The sequence below is a fragment of the Dendrobates tinctorius genome, unplaced genomic scaffold (assembly GCF_039654945.1).
Source record: "Dendrobates tinctorius isolate UK_male_01 unplaced genomic scaffold, ASM3965494v1 ptg000023l, whole genome shotgun sequence".
NCBI lineage: Eukaryota > Metazoa > Chordata > Amphibia > Anura > Dendrobatidae > Dendrobates > Dendrobates tinctorius.
Window position 1 is genome coordinate 7,573,492 of NW_027361691.1, and position 24,019 is coordinate 7,597,510.

At 42.1% G+C, this 24,019-nt stretch overlaps 2 protein-coding genes across 13 annotated transcripts in view; one reads left to right on the forward strand and one right to left on the reverse strand.

The window, feature by feature from the left end:
- The window catches only part of CCDC83 (coiled-coil domain containing 83), a 56,299-nt gene extending 34,805 nt beyond the window's left edge, over positions 1-21,494 (forward strand). Inside the window, exons 6-12 of the mRNA XM_073569237.1 lie at positions 1,411-1,502; positions 2,038-2,106; positions 2,368-2,489; positions 11,691-11,782; positions 12,807-12,940; positions 14,366-15,081; positions 20,983-21,494. Coding sequence (XP_073425338.1) covers positions 1,411-1,502; positions 2,038-2,106; positions 2,368-2,489; positions 11,691-11,782; positions 12,807-12,940; positions 14,366-14,527 — 671 coding nt within the window. The 3' untranslated portion in view covers positions 14,528-15,081; positions 20,983-21,494. The remainder of the gene's footprint in view (positions 1-1,410; positions 1,503-2,037; positions 2,107-2,367; positions 2,490-11,690; positions 11,783-12,806; positions 12,941-14,365; positions 15,082-20,982) is intronic.
- Positions 21,495-22,230: 736 nt separating this feature from the next.
- Positions 22,231-24,019, reverse strand: part of PICALM (phosphatidylinositol binding clathrin assembly protein) — a 99,956-nt gene continuing 98,167 nt past the window's right edge. For all 12 annotated transcript variants that reach the window (XM_073569225.1, XM_073569233.1, XM_073569231.1 and 9 more), the window contains one exon: positions 22,231-23,727. Coding sequence is in view for 1 of the 12 variants with exons in the window: in XM_073569228.1 (XP_073425329.1) it covers positions 23,713-23,727 (15 nt within the window). In the remaining 11 variants the exon portion in view is untranslated. The remainder of the gene's footprint in view (positions 23,728-24,019) is intronic.

The following is a 24,019-nucleotide window of genomic DNA, read 5'->3' on the forward strand; positions in this document are numbered from 1 at the left end:
CACAAAACCGCAGTGTGTTGCATTTTTGTGCGCTTGGCGCAGCACCAAAAGGGCGCAAGCGCCGGCAAAATCAGCCCAGCGCACGGCCAGCGTACCCAACGCTAACTATAGGGTACGCTGATCGCATGCAGTGTCATGCGTTCAGAGGAGGAGCTGACCGGAGCGCGGAGCTTAGCGGCGGCCCTGCACTGTGCCTCCGAATGCAAATCTGAAAGTAGGCTTAGATTGGTCCTTCAGGTAGTCCTTAGTTTCCAATAGTTTGCTCATTCAGGAATTCCTCAGTCTTCCATAGTTTGGCACTTCAGGCAGTCATCAGTCTGGAGAAGTCTTCTCCTTCAAGCAGTCCTTGGTCTCCAGTAGTTTTGTCCTTCAGACATTCCTCGATCTTCAGAAGTTTGTCACTTCAGGCAGTCCTTGATCGCCGTTAGAATTCAAGAAAAAACAGGGTCGAGTGTCACTCACCATCCAAGCTGGACGTGCTAACAACAACCGTAAAACGAAAAAAGTGGTTTGGTACCGTGTTAGCCAGTAGAAAAAAATATATAAAGTGCTCTCAGTGAGAGAAACAAGATAGGAATCTTGTGGGTGTGATACCTTTTAATGACTAACAAACTATAGTAAATGATGTTACAAAGCAAGCTTACGTTTTTTGATGAAGGGACGTAAGCAGTCCCGAAAGCTTGCTTTGTAACATCATTTACTATAATTTGTTAGCCATTAAAAGGTATCACACCCACAAGATGCTTCTCTCACTGAGAGCACTTAACAACAACCGTTTCACGCTGCAACTAGCGCATAAACTATATAGACCTTTAGAAGCGCGAAATGGCCATCATCAGCGGTTTGTTCCCTAAAGCAATGCACTTTTAATAGGTGACAAAGAAATAGGAGATTTTTGGATGGTGAATGCCGCTGGTCCCTGTTTTTTCTTGGATTTTACATTTTTTTTAAACAGTGAGTATGGCATCACATTTATCAGTCCAGCAATGGAAATAAATATTTTGCCTTACTGACAGTTCCAAGCCTTTTATCTCTTTTTCTGAAATATAAACTTGGTCTCTGGTAGTTTTTGGTCTTCCAGGCAGTCTTTAGTCTCCAGTAGTTTTTTCCTTCAGGCTGTACTCTTCTTCAGTAGCTTGATGCATCAGTCAGCCATGAATCTCCTGTAGTTTAGAGCTTCAGGCAATCCTCAGTTTCCAGTAGCTTGGTCTTTCAGGCCATCCTTGGTCTCCAGACAATCCTTGAACATGCACCTCTGAAACCTTAAAAAAAAACAACAACCAACTCCTCTTCCCTATAGTGATTGTCCCTTATCATGGACAACCTAATGATGAAACTTATGTCCATGATTTGTTGTCTCACTTCCGGAAGTTCTTCTTTAATTTAATTTCTATTTTTCATCTTTAAAAGAATATTTCAGAAAAAACTTGGAGAAAACAAAACACGACATTGACAAAGAAACAGAGAAGAAAATGGATCAAACCAGAGAAATGGCAACACAGGTAAAATACGTTAGATACTAAATGTGGATCCCTTATGAAAGCCAAGTTACTTGGTCCTGCGCTCCATGCTAAGCGGATTACCACTGATCCCCCGGCGTGTTTATGTGCAATACCCTCTTTATGACACAGTCAGTAATCTGTTTATCTGATGAAGGTCAATTGTGGTTCAAAACTTTATGAATTGCAATAAAACATTGAGCACATCTGGGACATTAGTGATTACAAAGAAGCTGCCAGCAGCGGATCTTGATGATTTGCCCAAGTGGCTTCAGCAGCAGAACCTTCCTCAGACCATTAATAACCTCACTAATAGAGCCGAGGTTGTAAGTGCCAGGATTTCTGCACTTAAATCAACTTCTAGAACCGAATTTCAAGTTCTCCGCTGCCTAACATTTCATGAGATGTAATTCTCTGGCGAAGGTTTTATTATTATGGCTGATATATGTTATGGTAGATATACAATACATTATACAATACATTATATACAGGATCTGATAAGAAAGGAAAACAATGTTTTTCTTTAAATATTTTTCAGGACGCAGTGAAGCACATTGATGAAGAGAGTCGGAGAGAGATTAACGAAAACGAATGGTTAAAGCGAGAGGTAATTCCATAGCTAGAAACGGAGTTCAGAAGTGTGAGCTCCCCCTAGTGGCGACTGCAGGTAGACAGAATTTTATCATTTAGTTCTGTGACTTTTCACGGGATTTGGAACTCTGTATAAGAAAAACGCAGCTCCAATCCACTAAAAAGATATAATTAGACAATATTGGTCTAACCAATTGAGAAGGGGTTTGAAAAGGAAGATTCCCTTTAAGACCGTCACAGAATTAAGATCGTGGTTAACATTTCTTGTCCCCTGCAGTTTGATATCTACAAGAAAGACGTTCAGGATCTGGAAGTGTCTGTCTGTAAAATGGAGCAAGAGAATCTGCAATTAATAAATCATCTTTTTGATTGTCGGCTTCAAGATCTAAAAATACCAAGGTACAATTACCGGAGTGCAGAAATAAGTGATATGAACGGGATTAACTCTGCGGAGGCCGAATCGCTTCATTGCACCAAAAAGGGACACTGTCAGTCTAAATTTGTAAAGTTTAATCAATGCCTAAGGAAAAGTTTTGCAACTTTCCAACATACTTTCTCTGCCTTAACATTTTGCTTACTATTATAGAATGGTAGAGTTAGAAGGGACCTCCGGGGTCATCTGGTCCAACCCCCTGCTCAATGCAGGACTCAGTAAACCATCTCTGACAGATGTCTGTCCAGCCTCTGTTTGAAGACCTCCATTGAAAGAAAACTCACCACCTCTCGTTTCACTCATTGATCACCCTCACTGTCAAAAAGTTTTTTCTGATATTTAATCTGTATCTTCTCTCTTTCAGTTTCATTCCATTGCTTCTTGTGTTTCCACGTGCAATTGATAATAATGATGATCCCTCTACACTGTGACAGCCCTTCAGATATTTGTAGCCTTCTTTTTTCACTTTTTGTCCCTCCTGTGATCAGGTCTCCCCGGGAATCAAACTCCGTGTCCGTAAGCTGATGCTTTACCAGTGAACAGAACCAGGGCATGATAACGTCCCCCTCCCCGAATGAGCAGCAAATTAACTGGTCTTTCATTAGTTTACAGATAGCAGAAATCCTGAACAAATAAAGAACTCCCCTGCGGGGGCTAAGTTTTCGATTGTGCCGTGCCTGGCTGGGTTATCCGGTTTGGTGCTGCATTACAGGGCTGGGAACATTTTGTGATGTGATGTAAAGTGCACGACCCCTACAGATACATACATATTATAATGATAAAAGGATTAGATTATAATTATTATTCCGATCCCAGATTACATTTACAGCCCACACATCACGATGACTCACGGTGGAGATTTTTATATGAAATGTTACCTTCCAGATGGATTTCAGCTTTGTACAGTTTAGCCTCCAGATCTCAAGGTCGATTTGCTACATGTTGTCATTTTTTCTGTATGTGTAATGCCTGGAATCAGCAGAAACATTGTAGCTACTGGTCATAGGAATAGCAGTGAGGAGGACAGCAGCGGGAGCAGAGGGATGTGATCTTGTAGGGGAAAGTGACCTGTTCATTCACAAGACTGCATACAATGAATGGCCCCTTTATTAGAGACCCCGGTCCTTTCCTTACCATACGGAAATTAGTCGCATGACCACCGCAGCATCAAAATAGTGATCAATTGTCCGTGCATCAGATTCAGTGAATTCTCATGAGAATGGGAAAAATTGAGAGGTTTGAAGGGCTTAGGACGAAGGATGTTGGCCAGTAGTAGGCTAGTCAGGGATATGATGCCATGAGTTTACAGAGAATGATGTGATCAAGGAAAAACATCCAGAAAAAGAATATCTTGTGGACAAATAGGATAGAAGAGGAGGAGGTTAGGAATTATTTTGGCGTACAGTCAAGAAAACCGCAGCTGAATACCACGCTGAAATCCAACTTACAACTTGTATGTTTCTTAGAGTCTGTAACATCAGCTGACCGGTAATGTCTAAAGAAAATAGAAAGGCAAGTGAGCAAAAGAAAAAAAAAAAAAAAAAAAGAAAAAATTGTGTCACTGAGCAGCGTAAAAACATCATCCGGTCTCGTGAATCCGGGTTTCCACTGCATCGTGTTGATGGAAGGATCAGAATTTGGCACAAGCAGCAGCATGGCTCCTCTCTGGTGGAGGTGCTGGAATAGTGGAAGAAAGCTTTCTTGGCACTCCCTGGTTCTCCATATACCTGTGGATGGATGACCCCTTCCTGTTACAATGGTAGGGATGCGGTAATGGTGGAGGACGCTTTTCTTGGCACACCATAGTTCTCCTTATACCTGTGGATGGATGACCCCATAATGGACATGTTGATGGTGTAATCATGGTAGAGGTTTCCTTGGCACACCATGATTCTCCTTATACTTGTGGATGGATGACCCCATCCTTGATTGTCTGATGAAGGTGTAATCATGGTGGAGGAAGACTTCCTTGGCACACCATGGTTCTCCTTATACCTGTGGATGGATGACCCCATCCTTGATTGTCTGATGAAGGTGCAATCATGATGGAGGAAGATTTCCTTCGCACACCATGGTTCTCCTTATACTTGTGGATGGATGACCCCATCCTTGATTGTCTGATGAAGGTGCAATCATGGTGGAGGATGCTTTTCTTGGCACACCATAGTTCTCCTTATACCTGTGGATGGATGACCCCATCATTGACATGCTGATGGTGTAATCATGGTGGAGGAAGGTTTCCTTGGCACACCAGGATTCTCCTTATACTTGTGGATGGATGACCCCATCCTTGATTGTCTGATGAAGGTGTAATCATGGTGGAGGAAGGTTTCCTTGGCAGATCATGGTTCTCCTTATACCTGTGGATGGATGACCCCATCATTGACAGGCTGAAGAAGGTGCAATCATGGTGGAGGATGCTTTTCTTGGCACACCATGGTTCTCCTTATACCTGTGGATGGATGACCCCATCATTGACATGCTAATGGTGTAACCATGGAGGAGGAAAGTTTCCTTGGCACACCATGGTTCTTATACTTGTGGATGGATGACCCCATCCTTGTCTGATGAAGGTGTAATCATCGTGGAGGAAGGTTTCCTTTCCACACCATGGTTCTCTTTATAACTGTGGATGGATGACCCCATCATTGACTGGCTGATGAAGATGTAATCATGGTGGAGGAAGGTTTCCTTGGCACACCATGGTTCTCCTTATACCGTTATGGCCAAAAGTATTGACACCCTTGCAATTTTGTCAGATAATACTCAGTTTCTTCCTGAAAATGATTGCAAACACAAATTCTTTGGTATTATTTGAGACCCCGGCCCTTTCCTTACCATACGGAAATTAGTCGCATGACCCCCACAGCGCAGCATCAAAATAGTGATCAGTTTTTCTTGGCACACCATAGTTCTCCTTATACCTGTGGATGGATGACCCCATAATGGACATGTTGATGGTGTAATCATGGTGGAGGAAGGTTTCCTTGGCACAACATGATTCTCCTTATAACTGTGGATGGATGACCCCATCATTGACTGGCTGATGAAGGTGTAATCATGGTGGAGGAAGGTTTCCTTGGCACATCATGGTTCTCCTTATACAGTTGTGGCCAAAAGTATTGACACCCTTGCAATTTTGTCAGATAATACTCAGTTTCTTCCTGAAAATTATTGCAAACACAAATTCTTTGGTATTATTATCTTCATTTAATTTGTCTTAAATGAAAAAACACAAAAGAGAATGAAGGAAAAAGCAAAACATTGATCATTTCACACAAAACTCCAAAAATAGGCCAGACAAAAGTATTGGCACCCTCAACCTAATACTTGGTTGCACAACCTTTAGCCAAAATAACTGCGACCAACCGCTTCCGGTAACCATCAATGAATTTCTTACAATGCTCTGCTGGAATTTTAGACCATTCTTCTTTGGCCAACTGCTCCAGGTCCCTGATAATAGAAGGGTGCCTTCTCCAAACTGCCATTTTTAGATCTCTCCACAGGTGTTCTATGGGATTCAGGTCTGGACTCATTGCTGGCCATCTTAGAAGTCTCCAGTGCTTTCTCTCAAACCATTTTCTAGTGCTTTTTTGAAGTGTGTTTTGGGTCATTGTCCTGATGGAAAACCCATGACCTCTGAAGGAGACCCAGATTTCTCACACTGGGCCCTACATTATGCTGCAAAATTTGTTGGTAGTCTTCAGACTTCATAATGCCATGCACACGGTCAAACAGTCCAGTGCCAGAGGCAGCAAAGCAACCCCAAAACATCAGGGAACCTCCGCCACGTTTGACTGTAGGGACCGTGTTTTTTTTCTTTGAATGCCTCTTTTTTTCTCTTGTAAACTCTATGTTGATGCCTTTGCCCAAAAAGCTCTACTTTTGTCTCATCTGACCAGAGAACATTCTTCCAAAACGTTTTAGGCTTTTTCAGGTAAGTTTTGGCAAACTCCAGCCTGGCTTTTTTATGTCTCGGGGTAAGAAGTGGGGTATTCCTGGGTCTCCTACCATACAGTCCCTTTTCATTCAGACGCCGACGGATAGTACACGTTGACACTGTTGTACCCTTGGACTGCAGGGCAGCTTCAACTTGTTTGGATGTTAGTCGAGGTTCTTTATCCAACATTCGCAGAATCTTGCGTTGAAATCTCTTGTCAATTTTTCTTTTCCGACCACATCTAGGGAGGTTAGCCACAGTGCCATGGGCTTTAAACTTCTTGATGACACTGCGCACGGTAGACACAGGAACATTCAGGTCTTTGGAGATGGACTTGTAGCCTTGAGATTGCTCATGCTTCCTCACAATTTGGTTTCTCAAGTCCTCAGACAGTTCTTTGGACTTCTTTCTTTTCTCCATGCTCAATGTGGTACACACAAGGACACAGGACAGAGGTTGAGTCAACTTTAATCCATGTCAACTGGCTGCAAGTGTGATTTAGTTATTGCCAACACCTGTTAGGTGCCACAGGTAAGTTACAGGTGCTGTTAATTACACAAATTAGAGAAGCATCACATGATTTTTCGAACAGTGCCAATACTTTTGTCCACCCTCTTTTTTATGTTTGGTGTGGAATTATATCCAATTTGGCTTTAGGACAATTCTTTTTGTGTTTTTTCATTTAAGACAAATTAAATGAAGATAATACCAAAGAATTTGTGTTTGCAATCATTTTCAGGAAGAAACTGAGTATTATCTGACAAAATTGCAGGGGTGTTAATACTTTTGGCCACAACTGTACCTGTGGATGGATGACCCCATCCTTTATTGTCTGATGAAGGTGCAATCATGGTGGAGGATGCTTTTCTTGGCACACCATAGTTCTCCTTATACCTGTGGATGGATGACCCCATCATTGACATGCTGATGGTGTAATCATGGTGGAGGAAGGTTTCCTTGGCACACCATGATTCTCCTTATACTTGTGAATGGATGACCCATCCTTGATTGTTTGATGAAGGTTAATCATGGTGGAGGAAGGTTTCCTTGGCACACCATGGTTCTCCTTATAACTGCGGATGGATGACCCCATCATTGACTGGCTGAAGGTGTAATCATGGTGGAGGAAGGTTTCCTTGGCACACCATAGTTCTCCTTATACCTGTGGATGGATGACCCCATCATTGACATGCTGATGGTGTAATCATGGTGGAGAAAGGTTTCCTTCGCACACCATGGTTCTCCTTATACCTGTGGATGGATGACCCCATCATTGACATGCTGATGGTATAATCATGTTGGAGAAGGGTTTCCTTGGCACACCATGATTCTCCTTATACTTGTGGATGGATGACCCCATCCTTGATTGTCTGATGGTGTAATCATGGTGGAGGAAGGTTTCCTTGGCACACCATGGTTCTCCTAATACTTGTGGATGGATGGATCCTTGATTGCAGGGCTGTGGAGTCGGTAAGCCAAACCTGCGACTCAGACTCCTCAATTTCCCTTACACCGACTCCAACTCCACGACTCCGACATCCACATATGTTGCTTATATTTAAGTGAAAAATTTATTCTAGTACAATGTGAACATCAGACATTAAATAATTTTTATGATACAATAATCAAGATATTTAGGTAGAACATAATATTTATTGGAATACAACTTTAGAACACAAAAAACTAATAAATTGTAAACATGTAATGCACTATGTAATATCGATTACACACATACATATATAAAAACACTATGTAATAAACTATAAGTGGCAAAAAAAGTTTCCATCAAAAACATACTAAATAACATTTGTGCAGTCTATGAATTTGTTCTAAGAAATAAAATTACCTCCATCAGATCCTCCTTCATAGATGACCACAAATCTGACCTAATAATTTTAAGGCCAGAGAAACAACCTCTCTGAACTAACTTGGGTTGGAGGCAAAGCCGTAACCACATGGGAACATCTCTAACAATTTCCGGGTATAAAGGAATTGCCTCATGCACAGTCAGTTTTGATGAACGGATGAATTTTTCGATTTCTTTGAGAACAAGTGAAACATTTTGCTGAAATATGGGCAATCTGCTGCTATAGGAGCCAGAGTGAAATCAAACAGCAAAATAGCAAGTTCTTCCGCTCCCTCATGAAAATGCCAGTAGTTAAATCCTCAGCTTGTAATTTTTTAGTCACAGTGAATGGGTGATTAAGCAATTCCTTCAATTCAGCCACCTGTGTCCATTGACCTTCAACGTTTTTAGTTGATCAACAATTGCACTTTTCCAGCACGTCTCTTCAAGATGGAATCAATTTTAGGGGTTCTGGTGGCAATAACCAATTTCCTCACTTTTCCAATCCGATTTCCAGCATGTCCCTCTTGCAGACTATCTCTTATTGCCAGCTGCAGCGTGTGCACAACACAGCGCATGTGATGAATAGGAAAGTGTTTTGAAGCAGCTTCAACAAGATCATCTATTTCTACAGTATAATTTTGCTGTTCTTCTGTAGTAATATCTGTTTGTTCCTCAGTTACATGAACAGCACTGTGGCCTTCCATCTCACACACACTGAATCCTAAATGTTCCTCTAGCTGTTGTTCATTACTCTCATTCACCAGTGTAATTGTACTTATCATGTGTGAAGCATTGTCCGTTACAATAGCAAGAACCTGTTCTTTTGTGAGTTCGTAATCTTGCAGAACTTTTTCCACTAAGGCCTGGAGAAACTGGCTGCTGTGATGAGCTTTAGTATCTTTTACTGCCAGTGTCTTGGTAACAATTTCTTTGTTGTCAGAAACATATCGAACATTGATGGCAAAATAGTTCACTCTGTGACGTGTGCAGGCATCCAGTGTAAGAAACATGAAGCGTCTTTTTAAGATCTTCCTTTTGTTTAAGGGCTTCTTCAATCACTAATTTTCTAATACTTTCTCTTTCCAGAGAAACACCAAGTTTGCGGGCCATGTCTCCATTAAGAGCTGTAAAAGCTGGTCGTGCAAATAGTGATAATGGTACACCGGCCTTCACAACAAGCTGGAGGAGCTGTCTGTTAAGGGGGTTTTACACTAAGCGATATCGCTAGCAATATCGCTAAAACGTCACTGGTTTTGTGACGATATAGCGATATTGCTAGCGATATCGCTATGTGTGATACTTACCAGCGACCGGCTCCCCCGCTGTCCATCACTGATCGCGCGAGAATGTCCGGCTCCATTTCTCGTCGGGCGCTTCCTGCTGAGACTTCCTGCTGTGACGACGAGCGACGCTGGACGCGGGCGGGAGGACGCAGGATCGCTGTGTGTGAATGGTAAGTATCGTCCGCTGTATCGCTGCTGCATCGCTGTGAGATCTTTCTGTATGAAAGCTCTCTAGCGATCATTTAGCGATGCACCAGCGATCCTGACCGGGTCGGATCGCTGGTGCTGGTGCATCGCTAAATGTAAAAGGGCCTTTAGACATATCTGCTGTCATTGTTACAGTAACTTTGTCACTTACAAAATATCTTGTTAATGATGTTTGAGACGCTCTTTCCTCCTCCTTTGCCTGGCAGGAAGTGTTAGTCTGTGTGCTATCCGGCTTTCATTCTTTTTGGTACAGATAAGATATGGATAGACAGATATGGATAAATGGAGTAGATTTCTAATCTGCTTTTGATATTGAAAACATTATCTATGAGCTCAAAAACTTTTCAGGTGATGCAGTTTTTTAAAAATCTGATGGGCTTTTGCAGCTGAAAAACGTATCCTCAAAAAACGCAACAAAAATGCTGTGTGTGAATGTAGCCTTAGATCAGGAATAGAACAGCCATTTATAGGACATTTCATAACTTTCCCAAATTCCTGTCAAAAAATATTCAGCACATTCTGCATTGAATTACTGTACCCAATTTATTATATATTTTAGGAGTCGGTCCATTTTATACCGACTCCAACTCCACCAAAATGAGCACCGACTCCACAGCCCTGCTTGATTGTCTGATGGTGTAATCATGGTGGAGGAAGGTTTCCTTGGCACACCATGGTTCTCCTTATACCTGTGGATGGATGACCCCATCATTGACAGGCTGAAGGTGTAATCATGGTGGGGAAAGCTTTTCTTGGCACAGCCTGGCTCCTCTAATAACTGAAGATGGACATTTGGACAGAAGGGCTTACCTAAGCAATATGGCCGACCATCTTCAGTATAGTCATTGATTGGTTCTGTAAAGATGACTGCATTTCCTTTTCTTCTCCAACCTCCACGACCCCAGAAATGTATCCAATAGAAGATGACAACTTTTGGCGTGCGGTAGAATGGGCTGTTGCAAATGTGTCAGGAAATCCATGTACTCTGAAGAAACTGAGAGAAGCCATCCTGTCGGCATGGGCCAATATCCTGCAGAACTATTTCACTCCTATTGGAATCTATGCCCAAATCAGGGGGTTCTGAATGTCAAAAAGGTCCAATGTGCTAATAGGGGCAGTATTGTGATAGGAGATGAATGATGAGCAAGGAATAAAAAAAAACCAAAAAAATCAAACCATGGGCTTTCCAGCAGGACAGCGTATTTCAGGAAAGGAGTGTGCTGATCTGGTGGTGGAGGCAGTGCTCTCTGCTCATTGAATGATGTGAGGACAGGACTCCATGTAATGGGGGAGCCATTACTGGTGGAGGAGGTAGGACAGGTGACCAGCTTTATTTAGTAGGGTGAGGCTTTTCTCTAAGGCCTCTTTCACACTTCAGTTTTTTGCATCAGTCAAAATCCGCCAAAAGGACGGATGGCTGATCCGTTTTAGTACTGATGACAACGGATGCCAACCGTCCGTTTTTTTGACGGATCCGCAAAATGACGAATTTTAAAGGAATCGCAGCCTGGAGAAGAGAGAGAGAGAGAGAATTTTTTTTTTTGTTGTCCGGCACCCAGAAAGAATTTCGGGTTAAATTTGTGTCTGGAGGATCCGCCAGAAAAAAAAACGTTGCAAGCTCCGTTTTGAAATCTTTGAGGATGGTGACGGAAAGCAACTCTTGGCGGATCCGCAAAAAAAAACGGATGCAACGGACAGCAATCCGTCACAATCCGCCACTAATGGAAGTCAATTGGGAAAAAAAAACGGATCCTCAAAAGAAAACTGAGGATCCGTTTTTTTCAACACCGGGCGGATTGTGACTGATTGTAAAAAACTGAAGTGTGAAAGAGGCCTAAGTCATCAGATGAGGAGGTCACTATATAAGATGCATTCTCTTCCATTGTAGGAACACGTTTGTGACTCAGATGGCCGGTCTGGATCTCTCAGAGTATGGATTACTAGAAGATTTTGCAGAACTCGACCTGGACTCAAACTCAGGTTCTAAAATTTCTTAAGAAACTTTGAATTTTCAGAAAGCCATGATGTAGAGACAGGACCGGAAACCCTCCCTGAGAGAGGCCTTGGGCCCTGTTCACATACACACCATGAGGACTTCCCATCACACCAGTGAAACAGAGGCTGTAACTGATCGTGTAGTGTGCTCAGCTGGATGAAATGGTGACGTGTACTACCATAGTCCATGATTTAGTCTCCCGGTCTACAGGCAAGAATTGGTGTTATCAGTCATTGTACAGGAGTAGGAATTGAGCGGTGACATCATCTATTGTGGATGGTGGGTCCTGTGTTATCTACTGTATATAGAGGTGTTATCAGTCATTGTACGCTAGGAGGAGGTGAGCTGTGACATTACCAATTGTGAATGGTGGGTCCTGTGTTATCTACTGTATATAGAGGTGTTATCAGTCATTGTACAGGAGGAGGAGGTGAGCTGTGACATTACCAATTGTGAATGGTGGGTCCTGTGTTATCTACTGTGTATAGAGGTGCTATCAGTCATTGTACAGGAGGAGGAGGTGAGCTGTGACATCACCTATTGTGAATGGTGGGTCCTGTGTTATCTACTGTATATAGAGGTGTTATCAATCATTGTACAGGAGGAGGTGAGCTGTGACAGCACCTATTGTGTGTTATCTACTGTATATAGAGGTGTTATCAGTGATTGTAACACCTTCTGTAATGAGAACTGCTGAGAAGTGATCTCTACAGAATCAGACATGTGAGCTTAATTTGAGTCTGAGTGGTCACAGTGAACACTGCAAAATTTCACATTTACTATAGCGATAATAAACTAAGAAAAAAAAAATCACAAGTTTTTATATTTAAATCAATACTGTATGATTTTGATTATAACACTAGATCATTTGCCCTAGGCTTAGTACAGGCTTTTATCAGTAGGTTTCACCATGTTAGGTGCCGGTGACATGACAGGGTTCTTCGTAACATCACAGGTTTACCCTCCATAAGAATGGAAGATGGATGAATACAATGTGTTTGCCTCTAGGTAAATATCAAGGACACAAGAACAAGACGCTCAGGGCCAAGGAGGACATTACTTGTGCGAAAAGAAAGGGGACAAATTCCAACACAAATATTGAGCTGAACCATCTATTAGAGGAGGAGGAGGAGAGCGTCCCGGTGAGAGGCTAGTGATAGCGTTCAATGACGTCACAAAATGAACAATTAATAATTTTTCAGATGTTTATTTTTTTGTTACTACTAATAAATAAAAATAAAGCCAGCCTTGTTTATAATTGGCTGATAGGTCTTATATTAGACTCAGACTTTTTGTTCGGTAGCAATAACATCCAGTACCTACTGTACCTCCAATAGGTGACACTGGGGAGATGGCCTTTGTGGAAAAATGATTTTTTTTTTGTAACCAATTTCTACATTTTTTACCATTGTAATAAAAAAAAATGAAGAGAAAACAAAAAAAAAAAAAACAAAACAATGGTATTCACTGTAGCCCTTCTAACCTGAAAAATCACGCAGTGTCATTTCCACTGTCCAAACAATGACAGATTTTCAGATTTTTTTTTTTTTTTTTTTCACCATAATTGTATTTTTTTTCCGGTTTTTCCGGCCGTTATATGGTAAAATGATGGGCCTCTTTCAAAACTATAATTCATCGAGAAGAGAAAAAAAATCCCTCGTCTGGCTAGGTTAACAGAAAAATAGTTAAAAAAAAGTTCCGACTGAAGAACTTAAAGTTAAAAATCAAAGTCATCCAATCAGGAAGGGATTATTTAAAAAAACAAAACATTAATTTTCGCACTGGCCCCGATACCAGATTCACACCTTCCATTCTGAAGAGTAAGGGCGCGTTCACAGAGTTTTTCTTTTTTGATGCAGAAAATTTTTCAAATTGCTGTTTTGAGAGTTTTTACCCTGAAGAAGGAAAAAAAAAAAAAAGGTTTGTTGCCATTTTAGGGAGCTACCCTTACTATCTATAGCTCCAGATATTAACTTATGACAGCAGCATTGGCAAGATAACAATCTCTAAGTGTCCTTAAAGGGAAACAGCACAATTTTGCAATGTACTCTGATAACATTATGACATAGGGCCAGAAACCCTGATTCCAGCGATGTGTCACTTTGTTTACAGGGGTCCAGCAGTTGTGATAGTTTTCTCTGCTGCAGACCTTGGGAATGCTGAGCTGTGTATAACCCCGCCCACACCACTGATTGGCAGCCTCCTGTGTACACTGTATAGATGGCGGACAGGGCTGCGGGCGTGGTTGGGCTAGGAAGCACAAGACACCCAGTCCTGTAGTGATGATCTCCTGCTAATAAAACACTGACTGTATTGAAACATCAAAACTCAGCCCAGTAAGTGACACATTGCTGGAATCAAGGTCTCTGCCCCTACATCTTTCTTCTCTCAGATTACATACCAAAAACCTGCTGACAGATTCCCTTTAATGTAAGTCCAAAGGTGCTTCCTCTGACTGAAACCAATGAATATTAATTCACTGATTTCAAGACCCTAACTGCGAGGAATCGATACAAAAAGTATTATTCAGAACTTTATTACTTGCTGACTCTTTTACATTTTTATAGGACTATTTACAACTGGGCCCACTGGAGTGGAAAATGTTAAGCGTCATGGGACAAACGAAACCTATACACAAGCCGAGCATGGACACCAAGCTTCCAGAGCAGTCAGATGGCAGAAGGCAGTGGCCGGTAACACCGAGGACGATCAAATCCGCCATCCCGTAATTGGCTAAACATAAAGCAATAACAAGTCGCACTTAATAGTACTGCCATCATTCATCACACACCAGTATACGGCAGATTATAGCCGGATCACAGATCCTGGGACAATCACAGGAAGATCTATGGCATCGACCCTCGTCCCACATGGACACCTGCAAGACCAGCGTTTCCCGTAATAGTCAGGCTGAGCACAGAGGAAATGGCGCGGGCTCCTGCGACTGTACAGCAATATGTGATTTGTTGTATTACTATTACAGACTCACAGGAGCCACGGTTGCTGTAGTGGAATCTGCAGGCTGCCTCCTTATATAAATCGCCTTTTAAACTCTGGCTTGGTTTTATTAGAAAGTGACTTCTTGTTTACACGTTTTTTGTGTTAATTTTTTTTTTTATCTTTTATTGTTCATTTCACACATCAGACATTGGGAATTTATTTTAGGCTCTAAGTTCCTGTTTCTGGAAATAACATGTACATTAGCAGCAACAAACAGTGAAATCCTATCTTTTATATTGAAGCATCTAATCAGCATGTGCAAAGATCGATTTGATGGGAGGAGGTGAGCTGTGACCGCCTATTGTGAATGGTTATATCCTATGTTATCTACTGTATATAGAGGTGTCACAGGAGGAGGTGAGCTGTGATATCACCTATATTGTTATCTACTGTATATAGGTGTTATCAGTCATTGTACAGGAGGTGAGCTGTGATATCACCTATATTGTTATCTACTGTATATAGGTGTTATCAGTCATTGTACAGGAGGTGAGCTGTGATATCACCTATTGTTATCTACTGTATATAGAGGTGTTATCCATCATTGTACAGGGGAGCTGTGGCCACCTATTGTGAATGGTGGATCCTGTGTTATCTACTGTATATAGAGGTGTTATCCGTCATTGTACAGGAGGTGAGCTGTGATATCACCTATTGTTATCTACTGTATATAGAGGTGTTATCCATCATTGTACAGGGGAGCTGTGGCCACCTATTGTGAATGGTGGGTCCTGTGTTATCTACTGTATATAGAGGTGTTATCCGTCATTGTACAGGAGGTGAGCTGCGGCCACCTATTGTGAATGGTGGATCCTGTGTTAACACCTCTATATACAGTAGATATCAGTCATTGTGAAGAGAGGAGGTGAGCTGTGATATCACCTATTCTGAATCCTATGTTATCAGCTGTGTATAAAAGTGCTACCTGCCATTGTAATCCTGGCTCTGCTGACATGGAAGCTGCTGAAAACTTCCTGAAAGATCAGGATAAGAGATAGATATATATATATATATGGATATATATATATATATATATATATATATATATATATATATATATAAAAAAAAAGGTCCCATTGGGCATGTGTGAAAATTACAATTTTAATTTTGTTTTTTAGATATGAAAAAAGTCCCCACGTACACACACCCACATTTAACACAAACCGCCATTTTCTGAGGATACATTCCCATCTTAACAAGTGAGGCGATTTCCACCTCCTCCACTCATCTGGATATCACAGCTTCATACCCTCCAGTTTTTCCTCTTCACAGACATTCCCACAACTTTCTGGAGGAGTTTCATTGAAGTTACGGGGGGCCGGCTGCGGATCCCTGCATAGCTTGGCCGCCATAAGCGACTGTGGAGGGAGAAACGATGTAGGGAAAGCAGCCCTTACAGTCATTCTCTACCTCAGCTGCAGTTTGCTATAAAACAAAGTGGGCTATACAAGCAGCGCATGTCCGGCGGTGGCTGCATTGCTGACGTCACCTTAACAGAGATTACATGGGTCGTTTGGCCGTAGGGCAGATGCAGACGACCTTATTATCAGGCCTAAACATCAGATCGTCCACAGACCGATGTTAAGTCTATGGGGCTGTGCACATGTCCAATTATTTCCTGGGTCAGAGTATGATCAAAGGGAAAAAAAAATAAAGTCCCTGTATGTCAGGGTTTGATCCGATATCAGCCATGAGTGCAGGCTGATGTCCGCTCACTGACACAATGGAGACATTTTGTTCTCCATCTTCCTCTCATGCCAGAGAAACTGATCACACTATATTAACACTCTGACCCGTAATTGGCATAATCAGCACGTGCCATGAGGCTTCCCTGATGCCTGGAGTGAGCAGCCATACTTCCAGCCACATTCTGATTACACGTGTCCGGCCTTGCTCAATATACTAGCATCGAGCGAGGCCGTGCACATCTAGTCGGCACGTGATCGCATGGATGCAAATCACATACAGTGGGGAAAAAAAGTATTTAGTCAGTCAGCAATAGTGCAAGTTCCACCACTTAAAAAGATGAGAGGCGTCTGTAATTTACATCATAGGTAGACCTCAACTATGGGAGACAAACTGAGAAAAAAAAATCCAGAAAATCACATTGTCTGTTTTTGTTTCATTTTATTTGCATATTATGGTGGAAAATAAGTATTTGGTCAGAAACAAGCAATCAAGATTTCTGGCTCTCACAGACCTGTAACTTCTTCTTTAAGAGTCTCCTCTTTCCTCCACTCATTACCTGTAGTAATGGCACCTGTTTAAACTTATCAGTATAAAAAGACACCTGTGCACACCCTCAAACAGTCTGACTCCAAACTCCATTATGGTGAAGACCAAAGAGCTGTCAAAGGACACCAGAAACAAAATTGTAGCCCTGCACCAGGCTGGGAAGACTGAATCTGCAATAGCCAACCTGCTCGGAGTGAAGAAATCAACTGTGGGAGCAATAATTAGAAAATGGAAGACATACAAGACCACTGATAATCTCCCTTGATCTGGTGCTCCACGCAAAATCCCACCCCGTGGGGTCAGAATGATCACAAGAACGGTGAGCAAAAATCCCAGAACCACGCGGGGGGACCTAGTGAATGAACTGCAGAGAGCTGGGACCAATGTAACAAGGCCTACCATAAGTAACACACTACGCCACCATGGACTCAGATCCTGCAGTGCCAGACGTGTCCCACTGCTTAAGCCTGTACATGTCCGGGCCCGTCTGAAGTTTGCTAGAGAGCATTTGGATGATCCAGAGGAGTTTTGGGAGAATGTCCTATGGTCTGATGAAACCAAACTGGAACTGTTTGGTAGAAACACAACTTGTCGTGTTTGGAGCAAAAAGAATACTGAGTTGCATCCATCAAACACCATACCTACTGTAAAGCATGGTGGTGGAAACATCATGCTTTGGGGCTGTTTCTCTGCAAAGGGGCCAGGACGACTCATCCGGGTACATGAAAGAATGAATGGGGCCATGTATCGTGAGATTTTGAGTGCAAACCTCCTTCCATCAGCAAGGGCATTGAAGATGAAACGTGGCTGGGTCTTTCAACATGACAATGATCCAAAGCACACCGCCAGGGCAACGAAGGAGTGGCTTCGTAAGAAGCTTTTCAAGGTCCTGGAGTGGCCTAGCCAGTCTCCAGATCTCAACCCTATAGAAAACCTTTGGAGGGAGTTGAAAGTCCGTGTTGCCAAGCGAAAAGCCAAAAACATCACTGCTCTAGAGGAGATCTGCATGGAGGAATGGGCCAACATACCAACAACAGTGTGTGGCAACCTTGTGAAGACTTACAGAAAACGTTTGACCTCTGTCATTGCCAACAAAGGATATATCACAAAGTATTGAGATGAAATTTTGTTTCTGACCAAATACTTATTTTCCACCATAATATGCAAATAAAATGAAAAAAAAAACAGACTGTGATTTTCTGGATTTTTTTTTCTCAGTTTGTCTCCCATAGTTGAGGTCTACCTATGATGTAAATTACAGACGCCTCTCATCTTTTTAAGTGGTGGAACTTGCACTATTGCTGACTGACTAAATACTTTTTTTCCCCACTGTACTTGCAGTCAAGCGCCCGCCGCTGCAGAAAACAGAGAATCCTCACAGCGCACGATGTGAGAAGTCACAAGTCTACAGTCAGAGTGACTGCAGATTCGCAGCCTAGGGTCACACATCCTCTTTAACCCCTGTCAGACATCAGGCGTAATAGTACGCTGATGTCGGAGTCCACCTGTTTAGTGCGGGCTTCGGCGTTGATCCTGAATCTTTCCGGGCACATGAAAGCTGATCTATATAGCCACGACAGCCGCAGGTGGAATTACAATCCACCCACGGCTGTTACCTAGTTAAATGACACCGTCAATCTGACAGCAGCATTTAACTAGCGCTTACTGGAAACGTGTCCCTAACCCTGCCCATCGCTGACCCAGTCACATGATCGCAGGTCACCGATGGGTCGGCATGAGAACCAAAGCCAGCTTTCTATGAGCGCTGCCCGGTGATCATCACCTGTGTGTAGCAGAGGGGATCGAAGTGCTGCGGCTTCTTCTGAGACTATTGCAAAAAAAAAAAAAAAGTTTTTAAAATATAAAAAAGTTCAAATCACCCCCCTTTCACCTCGTTCAAAATAAAATACAAAAAAAAAAATCAAACATTCAAATATTTGGTATCGCCATGTTGATAATCAAAATATATATATATATATATATATATATATATATATATATATATATATATATATATATATATATATCTTAAAATAAGAAAAGAACCTAGACATGTTTGGTGCCTATGAACTCGTAATGACCTGGAGAATCATAATGGCAGGGCAGTTAGTTAGCGAACATGGTAAAAAAAAAAAAAAAAAAAAAAAAAAAAAAAGAGTGATTGCACTTTTTTTTTTTTTTTTTGCAATTTCACTGCACTTGAAATTTGTTTTCTGTATTCCAGTACACAACATGGTAAAACTAAATGGCGTTGTTCAAAAGTACAACTCGTCCTGCAAAAAAAACAAGCCCTCACATGGCCATATTGACAGAAAAATATAAAAAGTTATGTCTCTGGGAAGAAGGGGAGCAAAAACAAAAAATACCTCTGGTCTTTGAGGGGTTACGCCTATCAGTGAGCTCAGTGGATCTTGTCCCACTCCGAGACCCTGAGCACCCAAACTATCTGCCGCGCTGCGGATGTGAGGTCAGCACCATGGGCAAAGCCAGGTCCTGGCGGAGACTCACCGATGGATCCAGGCAACGAGATTACAGTGCGGTTTGTTCTAATAAACTGCTGCCCAGGTAGAAATTTTACTGAAAGTGAACCACCCCTCTGATAAAAATGGGAAGGCTGTGAGCAGGGACTGTAATTATATATTTTTTTTAACGATTAAAACCCAGATGGTTAACCCCTTAGGCTATGTGCACACGTTGCGGATTCTGCTGCGGGTTTTTCCGCACGGAAACGCAGGTAAAACCGCAGGTAAAGTGACCTGCGGTTATACACCTCTACTATGGTAAAGGTATGAAACCGCTGCGGAATCCGCACAAACAATTGACATGCTGCGGTTTGTAAACCGCAGCAAAACCGTGCGGAAAAATCCGCACCGTCAGCACAGCGTTTTTGAAACCCCATAGGGTTTCATTGTACTGTACATGGTCAGCGGAACTGCTGCGTTTCCGCAGGGCCAAAACCGCTGCGGAAACGCAGCAGAATCCGCAACGTGTGCACATAGCCTTAGTGACCATCAATACATCTTTTTACTGACCTGAGATATAAGAAAATAGATTCAGGATTGTCTTCTGTATGGGGGTGCTGTCAGCTGTACAATATAGCCGACAACTTACTACATCAGCCAACCGACCAAGGCCGTATAACCACTTAAATGCTGCTGTCAGTAGTGACTGCAGCATGTCATTGGTTTAGAGATTGCACCCTGAGATCATGATTGTGTGGTCCCGACGTTTGCCATGGCAATACAGTGTCAAAAAATGGGCTTAGGAGTCTGCCGGCTATAACCGCCTGTTCAGAAGGTATAAAAATGGAGGTGGTAAAAAAAAAAAAAAAAAACTTTCATTCCTTTCATGCCACTTTGCATTAATTCCTGAAAAGCACCTGAAGGGTTAATGAACTACCTTAAAGCATTTTTTAATACATTGAGGGGTGCTGCTCTTAAAATGTTATCACTTTTGGGGTTTTCCAATATATAGGACCCCCAACGTCACTTCAAAACGGAACAGGTCCCTATAGAAATAAGTTTCGTAAGTTATCTTGAAAAAAATGAAAAATTACTGACACATTTTTAAACCTAAAAGGCTAACAAAATAAAACATTTTACTACGGGTGCTGATGTAAAGCAGACGTGAGGGATATGATATTTATTAATGTTTGTGTGTGGTGCGATTATTTTTATTGAAGGGATAATCAAAGTTTGAAAAATACTATTTTTTTTAAATTTGTCAAATTTCTGATATTTATGAATTAGAGCAAAATATATCCAGCTAAATTCACCATTTTCATAAAGTACAATGTGTCAAGAAGAAAGTCTCAAAATCAGTAGGATATATTGAAGCATTTCAGAGTTATTACTACATAAAATGACACGTCAGATTAAAAAATAAAAATTAGCCCGGTCACTAAGGGGTTAAACATTTTCACTTATGTAATATTTTTATTTTCTGATAGTACATACCTTTATATGAGGGCTGTCGTCTTGTGCAAGTTAATGTTGACGGCATTCCAAGATTTTCTTTACTGCGTGAGCAGAGCCACCATGGATTCTTTTCTGCACGAGCAGAGCCACCACGGATTCACTGATTCTTTACTGTGCGAGCAGAGCCACCATGGATTCTTTACTGCACGAGCAGAAACACAATGGATTCTTTACTGCATGAGCAGAGCCACCATGGATTCTTTACTGTGTGAGCAGAGCCACCACGGATTCACTGATTCTTTACTGCGCGAGCAGAGCCACCATGGATTCTTTACTGCACCAGCAGAGCCACCACAGATTTTTTTTTTTTTTTTACACTATGCAAGCAGAGCCACCATGGATTCTTTACTACGCGAGTAGAGCCACCATGGATTCTTTACTACGCGAGCAGAGCAAACACGGATTCTTTACAATCTGTGCAATTGTGAAACTGAGACTTGATGTTGTAATGTTTAATTCACTAAATAAAAAAAAGTTAAGAGGGTCTGATTCTTTTCTTGAAAAATACATTACAGGTTATGGGCACCGGATCCGGTGAAGGGACGTTGATCCAGGGAACCAGTCTGACTACTGTATGTGGCGTCAAGAAGGAATTTCCCCCTAATATGCAGCTAATAGAATCCTCCTCATGAGATTTTTGTCTTCTGGATCAATACGTCAGGTTATAGATTGAAAATGATGGACTCACCGTCTCCCTGCAACCTTAGAGCTATGAAAAAAGTATGTGACTCTATTTTTGTCTTTGATGCGTTGCCCCCTTTCTTCTAGTGATACTTGTGTACAGAGAGAAACACCATGAGAGTGGAATCCAACAACAACTGGTTGCGTTCAAGACATTTGTACCACATTTATACCATGCGGAAATCATAACTAACAGCGAAAGTCTGACAAGTCTGCATTCAGGTGTCCGTTTGTAACGCTGTGTTGAGTATTTTTCATGGATAGAATGTCTTCACGGGTATGTATTTTTGCAGACTGCATTTTTTTTTTTTTTTAACCATGGAGAAAGCCTTACAGAGAAGCAGCTGGGCCGAGAAGTCACTTACTGTGTCGATAAAGGTAGAGCCCAGCGGGAAACTTAGGGAAGCGTCAGAACAGAAAGCAAATGGGAATCGGGAGGTATTCTTTGTGTATTATTCATCTGACCTTCTTTAAAATTCTAGCCATTTCACAATAAAACCACTGAGCCCCCCAAAAAAATAGAAAAAAAAAAAAAAAAGACCTGTTGAAGCTGAATTTTATTTGAAAATCCACCGATTCCGACCACAAACAATTTTAAATCTTATAAACAAAAATAGAATCTGCAGAGACAATGCAGCAGTACGCGGTCCATGTACAGAATTGCTTTCATGCTGACAATTTCCCTTTCAGTCTTTTCCTTTTCTGGCGTTTATTATTTTTTTTATAGATTTATTTACATGACGAGCGCTGATCAACAGCGCTGGGGGGAAAAAAAATAAAAGTAATAAGAGGGGGCTGTCCCCCCCTTTATAACAGCGAGCCAAACAGAATGGGGGTATGTGTGCGGCTGTAAGGCACTGCATGATGACGAGGGTCAGACTTGGCGCTCTCCCGTAGGAACGACCGGCGGAGGGGAAGAGGGTTGTTATTCAGGGTCCTCACCTGTATCAGCAATGGGTTACAGCGGGGAAAAAAAAATAATAAATTGGGAGTCAAGTGGGTGGGGCTTAACCCTTCGCTCGCCAAAATGTAAAATATATATGGCACTTAAAGTGACAGCTTAAAATCCCTTCCCTCCCCATGATGTATTTTATTAACCCCCACCCATATCGCTTACAGGAAATCATACAATGAAAGCAATTCCTCACATTCATTTTTTTTTCTCCTCTCTTTAAAAAGGCATTACCATGTCCAATGTAAAATAATATTCTGCCAAGCACAAAGCAATATTTCGTGTGTCCCCCACCCCGCCCAATAATCCGATTTACAACGTAGTGCTCGTCCTAATCGCCCCGGTCCCCCTCCCTCTTTGCAGACGTCTCCCACTATTAGAATTAAAGCAGCTGAATAGGATCGATCCCTGGTGGGGTTTATTGGCTTCACCCTGCACCCCTCTCCCCGGTAGCAGTATACGGACTTTACTAGTATTTAGTGCTTGGTATGGAGTCACTTTCATAATTAAAAAAAAAAAAATAATAATAATTGTATACATCCATACATTTCCATAAAGGTGTTTGATACATTAATTGTTAATGATAATCATAAATAAATACAAATAATACATAAGGAATGTCTACTGCAAACTGAATATATCTCTCTCTCTCTCTCTCTGAAGAGGTCGGGGATGGGGTGCGAACCTCATACGGCCTGGAGGGAAGGAACGTGACTTGTGATGGTGAATGAGACCTCTGCAATATTCCCTTGTCGTGTGCCCTTAGGGGGATGAAGCGTACAGCAGAAGAAAGTTTGTACCCCCCTTGTCCCTTCACGTCACACGGTATGGCCAAATACATTACACTCGCCGATAATCTACTGTATACGTCTGGTTACGGCCAGAGATGGTGGCGGCCCCCCCTCACCCCCTTCCCGTACAGCCAACGGCTCCATCTGGTACCATTCGTGAGGACGTGGAGAGCGCTCATCAGCAGCTTCGATTTCACTGAAAGTAGGGATTGGTTACGTAGCCCGTTTTTCTTTTTTTTTTCTTCTTCTTAGAAGGGTGTTCTCACCGTCCAGCTCCGTTACATGAACTGCATCTGGCGGGGAAAAAAAAGGGGCGTCCATGAGAAAAAGGTCGCCTGGTTCTTGGCTCAGGAGTGAAGCTGGTACCGGCCGGAGCAAAACACAACACTCGTTTCTAAGCTTGTAACAGAGGTTTCCACATAAAGCCTTTGAAAGGGGGTCACCAAAACGACCGCATTAGTGTATTTGTCCCCATTTCAGGTACAGCATATAGCGGGGGGGGGGGGGAACCGCAAATCTGAGGGGGAAGGAGGATTAGAGCCACAAATAAAAGGCAAAGAAACTAAGTTAAAACCCAAAAGGGGA